This window comes from Orycteropus afer, unplaced genomic scaffold (genome assembly GCF_000298275.1).
Source record: "Orycteropus afer afer isolate SDZICR_OR568_19922 unplaced genomic scaffold, OryAfe1.0 scaffold00201, whole genome shotgun sequence".
Taxonomy (NCBI): domain Eukaryota; kingdom Metazoa; phylum Chordata; class Mammalia; order Tubulidentata; family Orycteropodidae; genus Orycteropus; species Orycteropus afer.
In genome coordinates, this window is record NW_006921788.1 from 4,870,132 (window position 1) to 4,890,627 (window position 20,496).

At 43.1% G+C, this 20,496-nt stretch overlaps 1 protein-coding gene across 1 annotated transcript in view; it reads right to left on the minus strand.

The window, feature by feature from the left end:
• MAGI1 (membrane associated guanylate kinase, WW and PDZ domain containing 1) overlaps nucleotides 1-7,850 on the minus strand; it is a 915,229-nt gene extending 907,379 nt beyond the window's left edge. Inside the window, exon 1 of the mRNA XM_042781953.1 lies at nucleotides 7,538-7,850. Coding sequence (XP_042637887.1) covers nucleotides 7,538-7,850 — 313 coding nt within the window. The remainder of the gene's footprint in view (nucleotides 1-7,537) is intronic.
• Between the last annotated feature and the right edge of the window lie 12,646 nt (nucleotides 7,851-20,496).

Consider the following 20,496-nt stretch of genomic DNA (forward strand, 5'->3'; position numbering starts at 1 on the left):
CACACTCAGTATCAGTTATTACACAGAGGGAGTCAGGTGACTGGAAAACATGGTGATGAGAAAGTGAACACATTAGGATCCTATTCTGGTTACCTAGTGCCGCTCTGACAAGAATATACCACAAATGGGATGGCCTTAACAAACAGGAGTTTATTCTTACAATTTGGAGGCTTTAAGTCCAAGTTCAAGGTGCCAGGCTCTAAGGGCTGGGTGAAAGCCCCTCAACCTTGGGGTCCAGCTCTGCCTTCTGCTCCTGGCCCACTGGAGCAAGAGGCATTTCTTCACTCAGACAGCTGCTGGCTGCTGAGGCTGAGAAACCCCAAGGTTGACAACTAAAAAGGCACAGTCCCAATATTACCAAACCACATGGCAGGCCATTAGCTTAAGTCCATTGTAAGTCCCAAGGTCAGCAGAGCATAGCAGGCTGCTGAACAATGACATGGCTACTTGCAGGGTCCAAGCATACCATAGGCTAGAGACCATTCCCAAGCCTTCTCCTTAAACACAGGAAGCAAACCACATCCCAAAGGCAGCCACTCAGCTGCTTGTGGTAGATCCCACCATGGAGCTGACTGCCAGTCTCATCATGGGGAATAACTACCACCAGCTGCCCAGCCACTCAACCAGACCCAGCCAAGTTGACACACAAACATAACTACCACAGATCCCAAATAAAAAGAGTAAAAAGAGGGAAAGGCAGGCAATGTTGCATGTGGCCTAGTCTGCACTTATCATCTGAATAAGAAGGAACAGTGGAATATAAATGACATATGCCCCAAAATTCACTCACCCAACAAATTTTAATGAGCATTTTGCCAGGTACTATTTTTAACAAACAAGGAGCCCTGGCATTCCAGTTAAGTGCTAGACTGCTAACCTAAAAGTCGGAAGTTTCTAACCCACCAGCCACTACAACGTGTCAGTCTGCTTCCCCAAAGATCACAGACTTGGAAACCCTCTGGGGCAGTTCTACTCTGTCCTGTATGGTCACTATGAATCAGATTCAACTCCACAGCAAGTGCCCCAGAGGGTTTCCAAGGCTGTAATCTTTATGGAAACAGATTGCCGCATCTTTCTCTCGCAGGTGGTGATTCAAACCACCACCTTCTGTTTAGCAACTGAGTGCTTAACCATTTATATCATCAGGGTTCCTCAGGTACTTACTATTTCAGGTACTAGGAAGTAGAGGGTGAACAAGAGACAAGCTTGTTTTCATTCTATTGGGAAGGAAGAGAGACAATAAAGAAGAAACAGAAAATAAAGTGACATTGTAATGAGGCTACGAAGACATAAAACAGGGTGATAGGATCACACAGAACTCAGAACTGTTCTGGATGGGGTCAGGTGTGTGGTGGGGCTGGCTGGTCCTTACTGGCTCAGGAGAACCGATTACACACATCTCTTCCCAACTCCAGTTCTGCTACAAGTCTATGCCCACCCCCACCCAGAACCAAATGTTAAACATTCACCAACACCATTAGATAAAGTGAGCAGTGGGGGTTTCTCTCAGGACACACTATGGAGTCGACCTCGTCATCCTTGGTGGGAAGAGTGGAGGTGGGGAGAGGTAGGTGAGGTGGGCAGAGGTGAGAGGGCTTCAGGACAAGGAAGCAAGCCCAGATACCCCAAAGCAGCAATTCTAGGGAAATAAAAAAGAAAAGACTGTGTTTTAAAATGAGAACAGAATTATTTTGTTACAGAGCTCCTGTTATATATTCCAATTGGTTAAAACAAAAAAGTGACAAAGAACTGTATTCAATTTTATGTGGTCACAATCCCCTCATTAGGATGAGGGCAAAGGTCTGGTGGTAGTGTTTTGCATTTTTTAATTGTCTTCTTTATTGTCTCCTTTCTGTCGAAAAAAACATAGAGGATCAGTTTTAGTTTCTGGATAATTTGCAAAACCACCAAATTCACCTGCAAAAATACGCAAGCATGACCTATAATATACCAGTTTGGGAAACTACAGTCACACCATTTTAAACCTTTGGTGTCTGGGTTATTCATGGAATTGCAACATTTCAGGAGTGCAAAGGACTTGAAAGGGTACACCCACTTATCTTTGGCAGAAATAACTGAGGCCCACAGAGGATATCTTGAGGTAGTGACAGCACCAGTTAGCATAGCTTATTCTGCAACTCAAGTCACTTGCCTCATTTGATGGCATGCTCACAATTTCAGTCTACTCCCTAGGGCGAACCAACCGAATCATTGCCATTAAGTCAATTCCAACTCATAGTGACTGTATAAGACAGAGCAGAACTGCCCTATAGGGTTTCCAAGGCTGTAAAACTTTATGGAAGTAGACTGCCTTGTCTTTATCCAGCAGAGCGGCTATGGGGTTTGAACTGCCAACCTTTTGGTTAGCAGCCAAATGCTGTAACCACTGCACCAACAAAGCACCTTACTCTCTAGGGCAATGCATCTCAAAATTAAACATGCATCAGAATCATCTGAAAAGTTGGTTAAAACACCCCCTAAGCTCTATCCCCCAGTATCTGAATCAGTAGGGCTGGGGAGGGGCTCAGCAATTTCCCTTCATAACAAGTTTCCAGGTGATACTAATGCCACTATTCTGGGGACCACCCTTTGTGACTGACCCACTGTCCTAGCAACTGGGAGCATGGGCTTTGGAATCAGACACAACTGGATTCCAAGTCTACCTCTGCCACCTGTTGTATGAGCCTTAGGAAAGTTACTCAAACTCTGAACCTCAGTTTCCAACACCTGGGCCCTACTCTGAGAACACAGCCCTGGTAGTACAAGGGTTAAGTACTCTGCTGCTAACCAAACAGTTGGCAGTCAGAATCCAACCAGCAGCTCCATGGGAGAAAAACCTGGCAATCCAATTCCATAAAGATTACAGCCAAGAAAACCCTAGAAGATGGTTGTATTCTGTCATATGGGGTTACTATCACTCAAAATCTACTCAACGGCATTTAACAACAACAACAAATTAGATATAAAGCATTCACTTAGCAAAAGGCATGGCACATTCTAAGGCAAGTGTTTAATAAATACTTGCTACATCCTATATTTGTGTTTTATTATTTTGTTTATTTTAATGTGTCTTATTGACTATGCAAAGGCATTTGACTGTGTGGATCACAACAAATTATGTGTAACGTTCTGAAAAATGGCAATTCCAGAACACTTAACTGTGCTCATGAGGAACCTGTACATAGACCAAGAGGTAGCCATTTGAACAGAACAAGGGGATATTACATGGTTTAAAATAAGGAAATGTGTCTGTTCATGGTTGTATCCTTTCATCATATTTACTTGATCTGTATGCTGAGCAAATAACCTGAGACCTGAACTACATGAAGAAGAGTATGGCATCAGAATTGGAGAAAGAATCATTAACAACCTGCAATGTGCAGACATAATCTTGCTTGCTGTAACTGAATAAGACTTGAAGCACTTACTAATGAAGACCAAAGACCACCATCTTTAGTATGGACTACACCTCAATATAAAGAAAACAAAAATCCTTACAATTGGACCAATAAGCAACATCACGATAAATGGAGAAAAGAGTGAAGTTGGCAAGTGTTTCATTTTACTTGGATCTGCACTCAATGTCCATGGATGCAGCAGTCAAGAAATCAGACAATATATTGCACAGGGCAAATCTGTGGCAAAAGACCTCTGTGAAGTGTTTAAGAGCAAAGATGTCCCTTTGAAGACCAAGGTGCACCTGACCTAAGCCATGGTATTTTCTATATGCATGTGAGAGCTGGACAATGAATAAGGAAGATGGAAGAAGAATTGATGCTTTTGAATTGTGGTATTGGCGAAGAATACTGAATGCATCATGGACCTCCAGAAGAACAATCAAATCGGTCTTAGAGGAAATAGGATCAGAATGCTCCTTAGAAGCAAGAACAACCAGACTTCATCTCTTGTGTTTTGGTTATGTTGTTAGAAGGGAGCAGTCCCTGGACAAAAGATATCATGTTCAGTAAAGCAAAGGGTCAGCAAAAAAAGGGGAAGACCTTCAATGTGATGGACTGACACAGTGGCTGTAACAATGGGCTCAAACACAGCGATGATTGTGAGGATGGCAAGGGACCAGGCAGTGTTTCGTTCTGTTGTGGGGTCATTACGAGTTGGAACTGACTCAATGGCACCAAACAACAATACATCCTATATCAAAGTTTCCTTACCTTTTTTTTTTCTTTCCTCTTTCTCCACAAACACTTAATAAAATGGCTAAAATTCGAGACAAGACAACAACAAAGAGTGGCAAAGATGTGGTGCAAATGGAACATTTATAGCAGCTTTATTCATGATAGTCAAAGTCTAAATGTCATGAACAAGCAAATGGATAAAGAAACTCTGTATCTATACAATGGAATACTACTCAACAATTTTAAAAAAGAACAAATGATACACACAACATGAAAAAAATATCTGTAACATTTTGTTGAGTGAAAAGAACAGACACAAAATAGTACAATGTGGGGGAAAAAAGAGTACCTTGTGCATTATTTCATTTATATTCTTATGAAAGAAATCACAATAGCATTTGCCTATAGAGGTAGGGAGAAATGATGGGAAAGGGGCATGAGAGATATTTCCACAAGGACAGAAATGTTCCATTTCTTCACTGGAGTGATGACTGCAGGAGCATATATATTTGTCAAAACTCAACAAATTATATACTTACAATCTGTGCACTTTACTGTAACTTGATGATATGTCAATAAAGTACTGATTCTAATACCATTTGCTACAGACTATTTTGATCCATAAGGAGCTCTGGTGGCACAGTGGCTAAGGCATTTGACTGCTAACCAGAAGGCTGGCAGTTCAAACCTACCAACCACTCCTGAGAAGGAAGAGGGGGCAATCTACTTCCATAAAGATTTACTGCCTCGGAAACCCAATGGGGGTCGCTATGAGTCAGAATTGACTTGATAGCAGTGAGTTTGGTTTTGGTTTTATTTTGGTCCATCCATCTTTCCAGAGAGCTCCCATGAAATAACAACAGCAGAACCTTCTCCCACAAGAAGACTGTGACATTTCCATATAGACAGCATCCAGAGTGATCCATATCAATGGCTATAGCTAACTCAAGATGTAGACAATATAGAAATAGCATTTTCTTTGCCACATACCAAGTATGAGCCTACCTGACATGATTAAGACACAGTAATGAAGACACAGTAAAAGTGATTCTGTTAATATCATTCAAATCATATTCTCAGTATGAAAGAGGGAGCAGAAGACTGGGGAAGTGATTTCTAGGGCCATCTTTACTGGTAAGGAAGATGTTAGAAGAGCTGTTACCTACATAATTATTACAGGAAATAGTAGTTTTCATATTGTAGTGGATTCCAGGGCCTTTGAGATTCCCCATCAACACTTATTCTACTCCATTACAAGTAGACTTACATATACACATACCTGCTGTGAACATTCACGTGTGCACAGAATAGTCCTGAGACACTATGGTTCTCTTTGAAACCAGTTCCAAGCCTACTTGTTTATCTCACCAATCCTTCCTAAACCCTATCTATCATGAGGAGCTCTGGGATGATGCCTCCTGACTTTGATCACCAGTGAAAAGAGGAAGCCCAGGGACATTCAGCATCTTCCACACTGAAAACAAGTCCCCATAGACCCATTAGAACCCCTATTAGATGGGCAGGTACCCCTGTCTGTCCTTCCTCCAGCCCTTTCTCCAAAATGTCTCTGAACCAAGATCTGCACCTGTTCCCATCAAATGTCTTGACACAGTATTTTCTCTACAACTTTGTCAAATCCTAATAAATAATCCAGGTCCCTGACACCGAAAGTTAACCTTACAAATAAATAAGTACTCAAATTCAATTCAAACATAACAACGGCTCACCTTTACTGAGCACTCAGAAGAAAGCCATTTTACAGATATGGAAATATTTCAGAGGTGATGGATCTCAAGCAAAGGAAAGGGAGAAGGGCAATGAATGAGGCAGTCTCTCCCTGCAGTAAGCTTACTACCTGGGAGATGAAGGTAGTAACTCAAAGCTCTGAGTAAATTAAAAATCACAAGATACACATTAAGGGAGCCCAGAAGAAGAAAGATTTGTTCATCCTGACAGGATGCTGGAAGGCTTCTTGGAGGAGGTGTCCAAGTGGAAATCAGGACATAAATGGCCAAAGCTTTCCATAGCTAAGTGTCAATCACTTGACTCCCAAAGCTACCAAAAGGCCTAGCTATTCCCCCTGCCCTCTTTCATCTGGAACAAGCCTGTTTCCAAGAGAAGCCCAGCCCAGCCTAGCCTTCTTTCTTTTGACACATTCCTCCAGCTGCTGTCCACCAGCAGACACATGTGGGAACTTCTCACCATGCTAAACTATGCCACCTCCTTTGGTGTTTTCAGAGAAAGAACTACGTCATGGTATTTGGTCATAAAAGGGGATGTCTTTAAGAGACTTCAGTCTTCTCTGTTAGGCTGATGTAAGGACAGCCATTTGTCTGCCCCAAAGCAAAATGTAAAGGGGCCCTCCCTCAAAAAACCAACTGCATCTTCCATCCTTTAAGACATGTTCTCCTCCTGTACCATTTTCTGAACTAAGTTTGGTCCACACCCTGACACAAGTCAGCCCCTCCAGTCCCTGAGGGTCATTACCTCTGCCCATTCCTCCCCAACGCTTAAGGCTCTGCAATTCAAACCAGGCTTTTGGTAACAGTGTAACATAGAGCAAGTCATTTAACTAATGTCAGTCCCGATTTCGTTACCTGTAAAATGGGATTTGTAAGAAAAACTCTCCCTTATTATGAATCAAGAGCGAAATTGTACTAGTAAAGCAGCGGCCAGAGCCCAGCACAGAATAAGCATCAATGAATGGTATCTGTCATTATCATAGATGATGATGGTGACAGAGTAAATTTGGGCTACATTTGCACCAAGAGCTAAATATCCCTCTCCCCACCCCTACATGCCCGGTGCTGGGCCACACCGTACAGACACATGCGTCATCTGGCTGTGGGTGAACGCAGGCTCTTCAGTAAGCGGGCTTAGGAACTGCCAGTCGGTTATACCCTAGTCTGATGGGAGAGCATGCATAGTGAAGCTTTCTGATGGAAGGGATCCAGTAAATTGAGGATCCTTCCCTCCTTCATACCCACTTTCCAGGTGAGGAAACAAACAAGTGGCAGAAGAATGTCAGCAGCTGCTCCCGCTGAATCCCTCACCCAAGGAGCTAGGCCTGTGTCCAGCGTTGCCCCTGCCTCAGTTCCCCAACTCTCCGCCAGGCGCAGGCGAGACTGTGCTGCACTCGGCGGCTGAGATAACAGGTTGGCAAACCAGGCCTGGGATATGTCTCCCGGTTCACTGCGCAAACCCAAAGCCTCTCCCAAATGCAGGTGGACAAACAACCTAGAGTCTCGCAACAATTCTGTGTTTGTCTCAGCGACAGGGCGCTCGGCCTCAACTTCCCCTCTTGGCTGCGCTGCGAGGAGGAAAGCGGGAAATCAAGATTAGGGAGACACTCCCCAGGCCGCGCATTTTCTGGGGGCGCCCCCCAGAGGCGCGCCGCATCTTACCTTGTCTGACGGCTTTGAAGGTGACCGCCTCCTTGCAGCTGTCGATGACTCCCAACACGTCATAGCGGGGCAAGCCGGCCACCCGGATCCCCTGCACCTCCAGAAGCAGTTCCCCTTCGCCCAGCCTCGGGCCCTCGCCGCCGCCGGGAAGACCCGTCGCCTCGGCCGCAGCCACCGCTCCTACATACGGAAACTCCCCGTTCTCCGCGCCCCCCAGCACCGTCACCCCAAGCTCGCCCTGGGGCCCCCGCTTCACGATGCATTCGTGAACCCTGCTAGTCCAGTGATTCTTCTTCTGGATCACTTTCGACATGGTGAGGTACACCCCTCCTCCAAAAAATAAAATAAAATGAGAGACAGGTGCCCCCCCAGCACAAGCCCCCCAAAGCTCCGCTTGTTCATAGGAGAGCCATCTCCTCCCAAATAACGCCACGGGAGAAAGAAACTTGGCAGCCTCGCTTCCCTGCACACACTCGCGCACTCAAGCCATCATAAAACAAACTTTCTGGGCTTCTCCACGAGCCCTGCACAGGCGCCCGCGAGCTTTGTTTGCATTCCGGTGCCTCTTGGTCCACGTTCCGGTGCTCGACCGTGCTCTCCCGGACCAGAGTCCACTCTGTGCCGCTTGGGGTATTTTTTTTCCTTCCTTCCTTCCTTTCTTGCCTTTTAGAAATACGATGTCTCCTCTTTGCCTCCCATCTGGCTCGTCTTTCCTCGCTGGCGGGCTGATCTTGAGGGTGAGGGAAGCCCGTCTAGCCCAGTTGCTTGGAGCCCTTGAGACGCGGTTGCGGAGCAGGGGGGAGGGGGAAGGATAGGACGGCTGTGCCGGCGGCCCCTTTAAGCAGATACAAAGGCTCTGCTTGTTTTGTTACATTTCATTCTATTCCGCGCGGCGGAGCGCAGCGGCCGGCGAGAGGAGACGCGCGCGCATGCGCCTCGCGGCCGCCCGCCGTCCGGCCCGCCCCACCCCTCCTACCCTGAGAGAGAGATTCCAACGTGCTTCCCGTTGGGTCCTAAAACCGTCCGTAGAAAACGCCGATTTATACCCCTCTCCACTTCACACTTGAGTTCTGGTAGAGTAATGATTAACGCACTCGACTGCTAACCAGAAGGCTGGCGGTTGAAACCCACCAGTCACTCCTTGGAAGGAAGGTTGGGCAATCTATTTCCGTAGTAATACCTCCTGGGAAACCCAAGGAGGAGTCGTTATGTGTGGGTCCCATTCGAAGGCACATAAAAACAACAACCACTTCATACAAACCTCGCTCCTCCTTTTCTATAGGATGCGTCCACTGAGCAAATTCTTTGGGAGGAGGGGGGCGCACATGTTTCACTCCAGCAGTTTGCAACTTCTGAAACATAATCTCACTTTGGGATTTTAAAACCATTTCAAACAGGTGGGGGTTGGGGAGGCTCACATACCCTCGCGCTCGCCCTCACGCGCACGCACTCACGCTGGCCCTAAGCCTCCTACAGCCCTCGGCCAGTGGCTGGCCGCGCTGTCGGTCACCTAGCCCGCTGTGCTCATCTCCCCCCCCCCCATACACACACACACACACACACTCCGCCACTTTTCCCTCTAAACCTCTGAGACCCACCAAGAGAGGCACCCCTGCTCCCCACCGGCACTGTGCCAGAGGTTTAGCGTTCGGGCTGAGGTCCGCTAGTATCTTTGCAACGCCGGGGAGGGGGGCTGCAGGGGTTCCGTGGGCACCAAACTGGGATTCTTGTAAGTTTCAAACGTCCCTACACACGGACTGTCGCCTTTATACTTTGGCGCCAACTTTCTAGGATACGGGAAGATACAGGCGAGGGAGAGAAGCCAAACGGCTAGTAAGGGTTCGCATCTCCAACCTTTGGTTAAATGGAATCTAGCTTTTTCACTGTCCTTCCAGAAAAGACTTTTGGAATCTGACCTCTACCCTGGGCTCAAGTTCCTGGCGGAGCTGGGAAACCTTGGGACTCGCCCTGAGGCCAGGAGATAAGGATCGTCCTGGGGCACGCGGGGGCGGGGGCGCGGCCGCCACCTCTCGGAATTCGCAGCCCGGGGTTGCTGCCACCTTCGGCGCCGTCTCGGGGCGTGGAGAGAGTGAGCTTCTGTCTCAGCGAGGTTACGGAACGAGGTCGGGGGGGGGGCAGCGTACAGAAGAAACACCCTTACGTGTAGGCTGCCTTATCCAAACACGCCTCTAATCAGTCTGGACGGTAAAGAAAAGAGTGTCTCAAGCAGTTTCTTTATCCTATTAATGCTTTATAACTTACTTGTTCATCTTTAATCACAGGAGATTAAATGCAAAATAAGGGAGGTGAGTGGAAAAGACTCAGGGTGTTCTGCCGCAGAATGGGAGTTGAGAACAGGGCTCTGGGGTTAGGTTTCTGTAATTTTTACCCAAGTAACGTGCGTTATACAGTTTTCCGACCGTGAAATGCCCTCGTGTTCTTTACATAAGCGTACTAATACCAATATTGGTTACAAGCTGATGACTTCCACTTCCTTTTTTTTTTTTTTTTCTCCTTCCTGTCCAACAGATTTAAAGTTAAGTCTTCCTCTTGGTGCCTGTTAACTTGGAGGTTTGATTCCCAGCCAGAGACCCTCACCAGCCTACCCTAGAGTTTCTAAAGCAACCCTTCTCCAGGCAGGATTCCTTCCCTCTGCAAACCGCTTTTGCGAATGCAGGAAGAAATCACTTTTTCTGCCTTGGAAACAGCCTTCTCCAGGATGGTGGGCCCCAGACTATGAGATGCGCAGTTGCCTTGGACCATTTTAATTTCCTGCCCCCGTGAACACCACCGTAGGGCGTGGGGCAGGTTGCAAAGGAGTTGCTAATCCCTTACTCAGACTGGCTAGGTCTGACTGGCCACACAATGGCCCCACCAGGGCCCAGGTAGTGTATACCTGCACCCACACTGCCCTACTGCCCGGCTTCAGTGGGGCCAGCAACCCCAGACCTGGGCACGCATGGGCAACACCCCAGGCAGCCAGGCAACCAGCCTGTACTTGCACTGTGGCAGCCTAACACACAGCAGTTTGTCCAACCACAGGGAACTCCACCAGCAGCAAATTGCCTCAGAGCAAACAGACAGTTTCAATTACTTATTTTCTGATTACCAGGGTACTACCAAACTCAATCCATACTTCTCGACCGTAGTTCATACCTTTACTGTGCAACTATGATCAAAAGCAATGTTTTTGAACTATTGAATGAGGGACAACGAGGCTGAAATTCACTTTTGGATATGTCAGGAGACATGTGCAGTGTATGCATGGATGTACTATACCAGAACTTTTTACACAGTTTGGTCATTTCAGCCATTTATTTATATGTGGGTGCTTGTTATTTTTGTAGGTATGCTATTTGCAAAAAATACAGTACCTCACGAAGTCGTTCGGAGAGTACTTGTAAAGTATTCCATTTGTAAAGTACAAACTTGTTGAGTGACATAAAATAGAAGTATCTTGTATTATTATTAGTATTAATACTCATATTTGGAAAGAGGAAGGAAATCATTTGGAGTTTCAGGTTAAGTCATGATAATTCATCTCCTACATTCTAGAACTTAAAATGATATATGGCCATATATTTAAATATTTGTAAAGCACTTTTTTAGGATTCTGTTCTAAGCTAGGAGTCCCTGGGTGACACAAATGGTAATGCACTAGGATGCCAACATAAAAGTTGGAGGTTTGAGCCCCCCCCCCCACTACCACCAAGAGACACCTCAGAAGAAAGGACTGCCAATTTTTTTTTTTTTTTTTTTTTAAATCAGTCATTGAAAATCCTATGGAGCATACTTCTACTCTGGCACACACAAAGTTGACATGAATAGGAATTGACTCAACAGCAACAAGTTTGGTTTATTCTCAGATAATAAAAATAAAAAAAGAATGTTGATGCTTCTCTTTTGGACTATCCAGAGTAAAATCTCATTACCTCAGTGTGTTTCTGAAGGAGGTAGCCGATTTCCCATGGCCCTTCTTGGTGAGCGGAGCATCCTTCATCTCCAGTCTCTCTTCTTAGAAAGAGGTCTCTGGGTGGCCTAAATGTCTAGTCACCTAAAGTTTGGTGATTTGAACCCACCCAGCAAGGGCTCTGGTAGTGTAGTGCCTAAGGCATTTGACTACTAACCAGAAGGCTGGCAGTTCAAATCCACCAGCCGCTCCTCAGAAGGAAGGTTGAGCAATCTACTTCCGTAGTGATACTACCTTGGAAATCCAAGGAGGGGTTGCTATGAGTTGGGGTCAACTCGACGGCACATAACAACAACAACAGCAGCATTGCCACAGAAGAAAGGCCAGGGGATTTGCTTCCATAAAGATTCAGCCAAGAAAACCCTATAGTGTAGGTAGTTCTATTTTGTTACAAAGAGGGTCATCATGAGACCACTACAATGAGTTGGTTGATTGATTTTTTCAGAAACAATTGGTTTGTCTCAAACCTGTGGGTAAAAACATTATGGAGAGATTCAGTAGAATTCCAAGCCCAACTCCAGATCCAGTTAATCAGAATCTCAGGGATGAGTTCTATCATCTAGATTTTTAAGGTTACCTTCAAGTGGTGCTCTGGTGGGATAGTGGGTAAAGTATTTGGCTGCTAACTAGAAGGTTACTGGTTCAAATCTACCAGCTTCTCTGTGAGAGGAAGGTGAGGCAATCTACTTTCATAAACATTTACAGCCTTGGAAACCCAATGAGGGTTGTTATAAGTTGGAATCGACTCAATGGCAGTGGATTTGGTTTGGCTTTTTTTTTGGTCAGGTGGTGCTGGTATACAACATCGAAGACCACAGGTCATGAGTCCTAAGCAGTTTTTTGTTCCTGACCCTTTTTCATTCATCTTCTTCCAAAGTGTAAGCTCTGGGAGAGCAAGGAATTTGGCAGTTTTGTTTGCTAATATATTACCACTTCCTAAAACAATGCCTCATTAGTCACCAGTTGCCCTCAAGTAGATTCCAACTCATGGCGGCCCTATGTGTTTTGGGATAGAACTGTACTCCCTAGGGTTGACAAGACTGTGACCTTTCAGAAGGAAATCACTAGGCCTTTCTTCCAAGGTGCCTTTGAGTGGGTTCAAGCTGCCAATCTTTAAGTTAGTAGCCAAGTACTTAACGTTTTACGCAACCCAAGGGTTCCTAGAAGAGTGCTAGTAAATGTTCAAATATATGTTGAACGAATATTCCCACAAAAATGTACATTTTCACCGCTCAGTTTAGGGAGGAAATCACAGCTTCCCTTACAAATCACTATAAACTTGCCCTTGTGTGTTTCCCCATTTCCTCACTCTGTAGTCTAGTAAATCTGGATAGCTAGCCAGGAATTCCTCCACCTGCCTGGATTCAGGGGTCCACCACCTCTGGATTCCTACCCCCACCTATGTATGGGTGGGGTCAGGTGCTTCTGGACTCCTACCACTGTAGGGACACTACCTATAGAGATATACACAGGAGAAAGACAGATACCAAGGAACACCAAGAATCTCCAACAGACACCAGAAACTAGGAAAGAGGCTCACAGAAGGAATCAACACAGCAGAGACCCTAATTTGGAACTTGCACCTCCAGAACTGTTAGAAAATAAAGTTCTGTTCTTTTAAAGCCATCCATTTATGTTATTTCTGTTATAGCAACACTAAGAAACTAAGAAGACTCTGACTTTGAGATTGAGGAAAGTGAAGGGAGGGAAGTGAAGAAAAGTTGCCCAAGGTCACAGAGTTTGGATGTGACAAAGCCAGGATTTGAACCCAGAGGCACAATCCAAGCCCATGCTGAGAACCACTTCACTATGAGAGCATAGGATGTGGGTATCTGTTTTTAGCATATTTGGTAAGAGTATGTACTTGGCTCTTGAATTGGCTACATAGTGTGTACATAGTAATTAAATCACCCTCTTTGTCTCTTCCTTTTAATCTGAAAGAATACAGTGTTTCAGTTGGGAATCCGATATCCTGTTCCCCATCTGTGGGCTTTGAAAATGGAATAATGTAAAGAGGATTAATTTGCAAACATTGTTAAAGTGTTTGGAGATCTGTGGACTGCTGTACAGGTGAACTGGCAAACCTTCTTCTTATATTGTCGTTGCATAACCATTTCCACAACAGACTCTTAATAAACATATTGACTACCCTACCATCTAGAAATTCTGTAACCACACATTTTTTTCCCTCTTTTCGGTTTGTAGTTGTCCTCATTTGTCAATTGATGCCTCTGGTTTCCTATTTGCAATCTTGTAAGCTTATTTACTTTAGATACCTCCACAGCTGGATTGGTTTCTGGGTTACATCATCATGTGTGTTAATGTGTTAATGGTCAGTTGTTGTTGGCTGTTGTTGCTTCTCTGTCCAAAGGGCTCCCGTTAGCATCTCTTGTAAGGTTGGTCCGGTTTTAACAAATTCCCTTAATTTCTGCTTATCTGGAAATGTCCTGATTTCACCATCATACTTGAGGGGCATTTTTGCTGGGTACATAGTTCTTGGTTGGAAATTTTTCTCTTTCAGGGTTTTGTGTATACCATCCCATTATCTTCTCACCTGCATGATTTCTGCCGAGAAATCTGAGCTTAGTCTTATTGGTTGCCCCTTGTAAGTAACTTTTTGTTTTTCCCATGCTGCTCCCATGATTCTTTCTTTGTCTTTGGTTTTGGTGAATTTGATGATGATATGTCTGGGTGATTTTCTTTTTGGGTCTATCCTGTTTGGGGTTCGTTGGACTTCCTGAATGGACATATTCTCATCTTTCATCCTACCAGGACAATTCTCTTCCAACAAATTTTTGACAATTTTCTCTGTGGTTTTATTTGTCTCTTCCTGTTCTGGAATTCCTATTACTTGTAGGTTATTCCTTTTGAAGGTATCCCACATGAACCTTAGGCTTTCTTCATTTTGTTTTGATATTTTTTCTGATTGATCAGGTATTTGCTTTCAATCTCACTAATTCTCTTCCATCGATTCAGTTCTGCTCCTTTGCCCATTCAATGTCTTATCTATTTCTGAAAATTTAGTATTAATCTTCTGGATTTCTGTGTATAGATTTTGTATCATTTCTAATTTTTCATTTATGTTGTCATTTTGTTCTTGTAATGTCTTTCAAAATTGTTCTCGGGTTTTCTCTGTGTTTTCCTTGATCTGTCTCTCAATTTGTTGAAGATACCTAAATATAATTTTTTTGAATTCCTTATCAGGGAGTTCCAATGCTGCGTCTTCCTAAGGGATGTGTTTTGGGTCTATATACTGGTCCCTTGTTTCTCCTGCTTTATTTTGCTTCATTGTGTGGACTGTGATGCTCTGTTGTCCCCGAGGCATTATGACGTTTTTATGTTTATATTTAGTTGGTGATTGTATGTTGGAGTGACTTGACCAAGATTTTCATTTTCTTTGTTTTGTTTGTATGTTATCTATGCAAACAGAGTACTGTGCTGTGCTCCTCTATTCACTAGTTGACAGCACTTATACGCTCACCACCTGTCTCCTTTCCTGTTGTCAGCCTCTTGTATGTCCCTGCCGACCTTGGCAAACAGTGCCTATTCCTGGGTCCCTGGAATCTGAATGAGGATGCTATCACTTTAAAATCCAAAATGGCCACCACTTGTAAACCTTCAAAAATGGTTGCGCCCTCGGGCACTTTAAATATCCAAAATAGCCACCACCTATAAACATTTAAAATGGCTGCACCCTTGGTCACTTTAAATATCCACAATAGTTGCTGTGTGTAAACAATCAAAATGGTTGAGACCTCCGGACAGTGAAAAGTCAACAGCTCAGGTTGTCTCCCTCCTTGTTCTTTCCCTTCCTAGTTATAGGCCACCAGCGCAGTCATGCCTGCAGGCCTTGGTGACCAGGGCTGATCTTTAGGTCAATTATCTGTTCCCAACACCACTTGGAAATATTCAGGCTGTTGGTCCCATCAGGGTAGCTGACAGTCTGCAGCTCTGACCATCTCTGTACTCACTGTTTTCCTTCAGGTTTTTCCGTTAGTTGGTGCCTAGCCTAATCCACTTCTAGGAGCTCTGGTAGCATAGTGCCTAAGGCACTTGACTGCTAATCAGAAGGCTGGCGGTTCAAACCCACCAGCCACTCCTCAGAAGAAAGGTTGAGCAATCTACTTCTGTAGTGATACTGCCTCAGCAATCCAAGGAGGAGTCGCTCTGAGTTGGATCCGACTCGACAGCACATAACAACAACAACAACAATCCACTTCTGTATAGTTCCTTTCAGAGCTCAGGGCTCCAGGATTATCTTCTGTATCTCTATCAATCGGTTTTCCTTTTCTTTGTTGAAGAGGGTCTGTGTCGCTTGTCTACCCAGTCCTCCATCTTCCAAACTGGTTGTTTTAAGCAAAAGACAGATTGAGGAGGCTTAACCCAATAGTTCAGGTAGGTGGATAACAAAGGAACATTTTCATTATCATCTCCTGCAAGCATTTTTATTATTCACTTAACAATGTCTTTCCCTCACCAAAGAGTCAGATAGGTAGTTTCCTTTACCCACACAATTTTTCCCTTTAATATTTTCAATTACGTTTAAGAATAAATAAAATATTAATTTCTGTGATCTTTCCAGACATCACATATGAACTATTAGTTTCATGCCCCAGAAAAGGAATCCCAGAAAGAGGGTTTAAATCCTAGCTAATACTCTGGTCCATTTACATGGGAAACATGAATACTTATAACTGGAACTTCTGGAATTAGATGTCACGTCTGAGGCACTATGTAAGAATCAAGAGAAACTCATGAATTTATAATGGAAATCTCTCCTAAAATTTCCCAAATGGCCCAGCTATCTAAAATACTTAATATCTTGTATAAGTATTCCAAAAACCAAACTCGCTGCTGTCAAGTCAGAGATCCGACTCATAGCAACCCCTCCTTGGGTTTCTGAGGCAGTATCACTACGGAAGTAGATTGCCCAACCTTCCTTCTGAGGAGAAGCTAGTGGGTTTGAACCACAAGCCTTATGGTTAGCAGTCAAATGCCTTAGACAGTATGCCACCAGAGGTCCTCAAATAAGTATACCATCTTTCTCATAATTCCACTAAAAACATACCTGATGATACTGCTAATTTCCTTTAGAGAAGGAAAGTATTTTTTCTGCTTTGTTTTGTTTTTTAATGCCAGACATTTGCATTTCTTTTATTCCATCTTTCATCAATTCTGTAAAAATAATGATAACTGCAATATGGTAGATGCCTAAGTAATGTAGGATTTTATTATTGAAAAGTTTGCTCTCTGATATTTCTTCCTCTTCCTTTTTGTACATCTTTATCAATTCATGATGCACAGACCAAGAATGTTTTAAAAATTACAATGATAATATAAGATTTTTGCAGGAAAATTTAAAAAACAGATATGTAAAAAGGCAACATTTAATTAAGCCATCCAAAATCCTATTACCAAAAGATAACTGCTTTTGACATTTGGGTGTATTTCTTCCTGGACTTTTGCCAATGCAAATATATACACACATAAATACATATTCTACTCTCTTAAATTCTTCCTCTCTTATTGTTTTCCATTTGACACTTACAGTTAATTTATAGAATGAAGTAATTTTTTTTCATTCACCAATATATCATCAATTTCCTATTTGTTACTATAGACCTACATTTGTCACTTTCAATATCTAAATAATATTCCATGGTTTGAATGTTCCAAAATGTTTTTAACAGTGCCCTATTAATGACTGTTCCAAGATTCTGAATAGGACCAAAATAAAAATTAGTATTAGAATGTTTTTGGTAGCCAGTGACACAAAGTTTAAGCAAAAAAGAAAATGTATTACCCCGTATAACTCACAAGATCAAAGGTGAAACTAGTTTACAACATAGCTGGAATAAGAGGTTCAAGTGATGCTGTTAGTTTTCTCTATCTCTTGGTCCTGCTTTCCTCTGTAGGTTACCCTCATTCTCTCCAAGCAGCCAGGAAGAGTCCCTGGCTAGTGCAACACTTAATGCACTCAGCTGCTAACCCAAAGACAGGAAGTTCAAGTCTACACAGAGTGCTTTGAAAGAAAGGCTTGGCAATCTACTTCTGAAAAATCAGCCATTAAAAAGCCTGTGGAACACAGTTCTACTCTGAAACACACAGGGCCAGCTTACATAGTAGTTTAGCACTCCCAGTATACCAGGTGGTGAAAGCATCCACAGAAACTTCGTAAAGTAATTTTACTTATTGAAGTAGAGGTAGAGTGTGCCTACCGTTTGGTGGCTTTGACAATTAACATGAGTGAGTTAAAAACATCGTCATCTATCTCATTCAGCCTGGATAAATATGTGTAGACTTGAAACTATTCAGGGAAACCTCATCAAGGCATATTCCTCTGCATACTCATCCCAGGACCGCCTTCTCTGCAGTTACCTAAAAGTTCCAAGAATTCAAATGCAGTAGGAATTTCATTTCAATCAAAGCTGCAGTAGTTGGCCCACATTTTTGTAGATATTTTGAAGATATTCTGAAACTGGCAACTGTGCAGGATTGAACCCTTTACAAAGGAAGCCAGTCAAGTACTATATTTGTTTAATACAGATGGTCTGTTAAACCACATAACATCCATTTCAGATTTTCTAAAACAAGTCTTTAGTTTCTTTGAGGCTAAGCTGAAAATGAGAGTTAAATATTCTGTTTCATTTAGGTACATTGACATTAGTAGATGGTTTTAATACATTCAATAAATGTTGATCAAATTTATTTTGTCAATTCTTTTGTCTTAGTTTCCTACTGCTACTGTAACAGAAATACCACAAATAGGTGGCTTTAAAGAACATGAATTTATTTTCTCACAGTTCTGGACACTAAAAGTCCAAATCAGGGTCTCGATTATGTTGATTGCTTCGTTCTTGGTAGCCTTGGGCATTCCTTGGTTGCATGGCTTGTAGACAGTTTTCATATGGTATCTGTCTTCTCCCATCTGTGCTTGTCTCTATGTCTAATCTGCTTTTCTAATAACTCAGAAGTGATTAGATTTAGAACCCAACTTGTTTGGGTTAATCTAATTAACATAAAGAAAATCCTATTTCCAAACAAGATTACATCCATAGTTATAAAGGTTGAGATTCCAGCACACTGGGGGGCGGTACATTTTAATTCATAACACCCTTTAGTCACTGATGATACAGAGCTAAAAGACATACTTGTTTTGTGCATAAGAGGAAGCGTAATTTATAGTTGGATTCTAGGGCAAGAAAACAGACCTGTTCAATAAAGTTTGATAAATTCAAAGACAGTGAAGTCCAGAGTAACCCTTCAGGACACCTCATGAGGGAGGATTGTAATTTGTAAACGTGGCTTAGAAATTAAAGATGGCATTATTAGCAGAAGTTCTTGGTTCTACCTCTTCTAATTTATTTTAACAATACTTTAAGAAGTGAAAGACAAAGTCCAGTTTTATGATCACATCGTGATTCTCGAAGGTGTGTTTTATGGAGCCGTTCATAGAGTTTCAGGTGATTAAAGTCACCCACAGTGTGAATATACGTTCCATAAAGCACATCTCTGTCTTGTCACAAAGCTGATCCAGCCAACACTAGTGGAGTTTGGGGACATGACTCAAAAGAATGAAGGAATCTGTGATCTGAGCAACCTTGCTCCTTGAACTATGCCATCTTTGGAAAATTGTTTCCCACCAAGTCTTAGAGCTCAATGAATGATATGATGCCTATTAAAACAAGAAGTTATTGTTCACTTTCCAGATTTATTACATTCTTAGAATTTTAAACTCTTTTTATGGACTCTTGCCTAGGTGAGAAGAGGCTTAGCCAAACCCAGAGCAGTTCTGTGCAACATCCTCCAGGGAGTCAGCACCCAAATTTGGAGTCCTTGTATCCTGAGCCCTCTTGACTCTACTGCCTGAGAAATTTAGCATGGTTGAGTTTGGGTACCCCAAGGACTTTAGATGCAGCGGAGAACTGCTGAATTAAGCTAAGTGTTGGACAACACTGCAGTTTTAATTATTAGGTTAGCCCTCTGCTTTAGTAAATGCACAAGCTGGCATATGGTTGGGAATGTCTCTGCTTTCCACACTCTCAGCATCTGCATTTTTCAGATGTTTGACCTTGATCTTGTGATCTTGCCTCTAGAACTCTAAGTATGCTGGGAATACTCAAAGCTGAGAGATGGGAGCAAAAACTAGCAATTCCTTCTTTCCTTTTCATTTGCTTTTCTTCTTCACTTAAATCTTAGGTTACCCTGTTTTAGACTAGCCTCAAATTCCCCTTCAGTCATTAATTTTTTTTTCAACTTTCAGTATCTGTAAGACTTTACTTTTAGAATGGATGCCATTAAAGCTTCAAACTATTAAAGCTATGCAATTCACTTGTTAAGACGAGCTGGCATTTCCTGATACAGCTCACCAGATACCTGAGGCCCATAGCAAGGTTAGTGCTTTTGAAACTTCTGATTGCTCTTCACAGTAAGAAATACATTTTGTTTCACTATCAAGCACATGCACACACACATACACAGATGCATATGAGTGACGCAAAAATTTTATGAAACGATACATATCCTTGGGAGCTCTGGTGGCATAGGGCCTAAGGCATTTGACTGCTAACTGGAAGGCTGGTGGTTCAAACTCACCAGCTGCTCCTCGGAAGGAAAGTTGGGAGATCTACTTACACAGTGATACCACCTTGGAAATCCAAGGAGGGGTCGCTATGAGTCAGATCTGACTCGATGGCAGTGGGTTTATACATATCCTTACTATGTATGAAAGGAGACCTGGTACACAATGATTAAAGTGCTCAGCTGTTAACCGAAAGGTCAATGGTTTGAACCCACCAGCAACTCTGTGGGAGAAAAGACCTGGTGATCTGCTCCAGCAAAGATTATAGTATAGGAAACCCTATGGGGCAGTTTTACTCTCTCCTGTAGTATCACTATGAGTTGGGATCGACTTGGTGGCACATGACAAAACTGTGTATGATGTATTACGCTAGGCCAAATTCAAAGAATGGTTTTATATTTTTAAGTG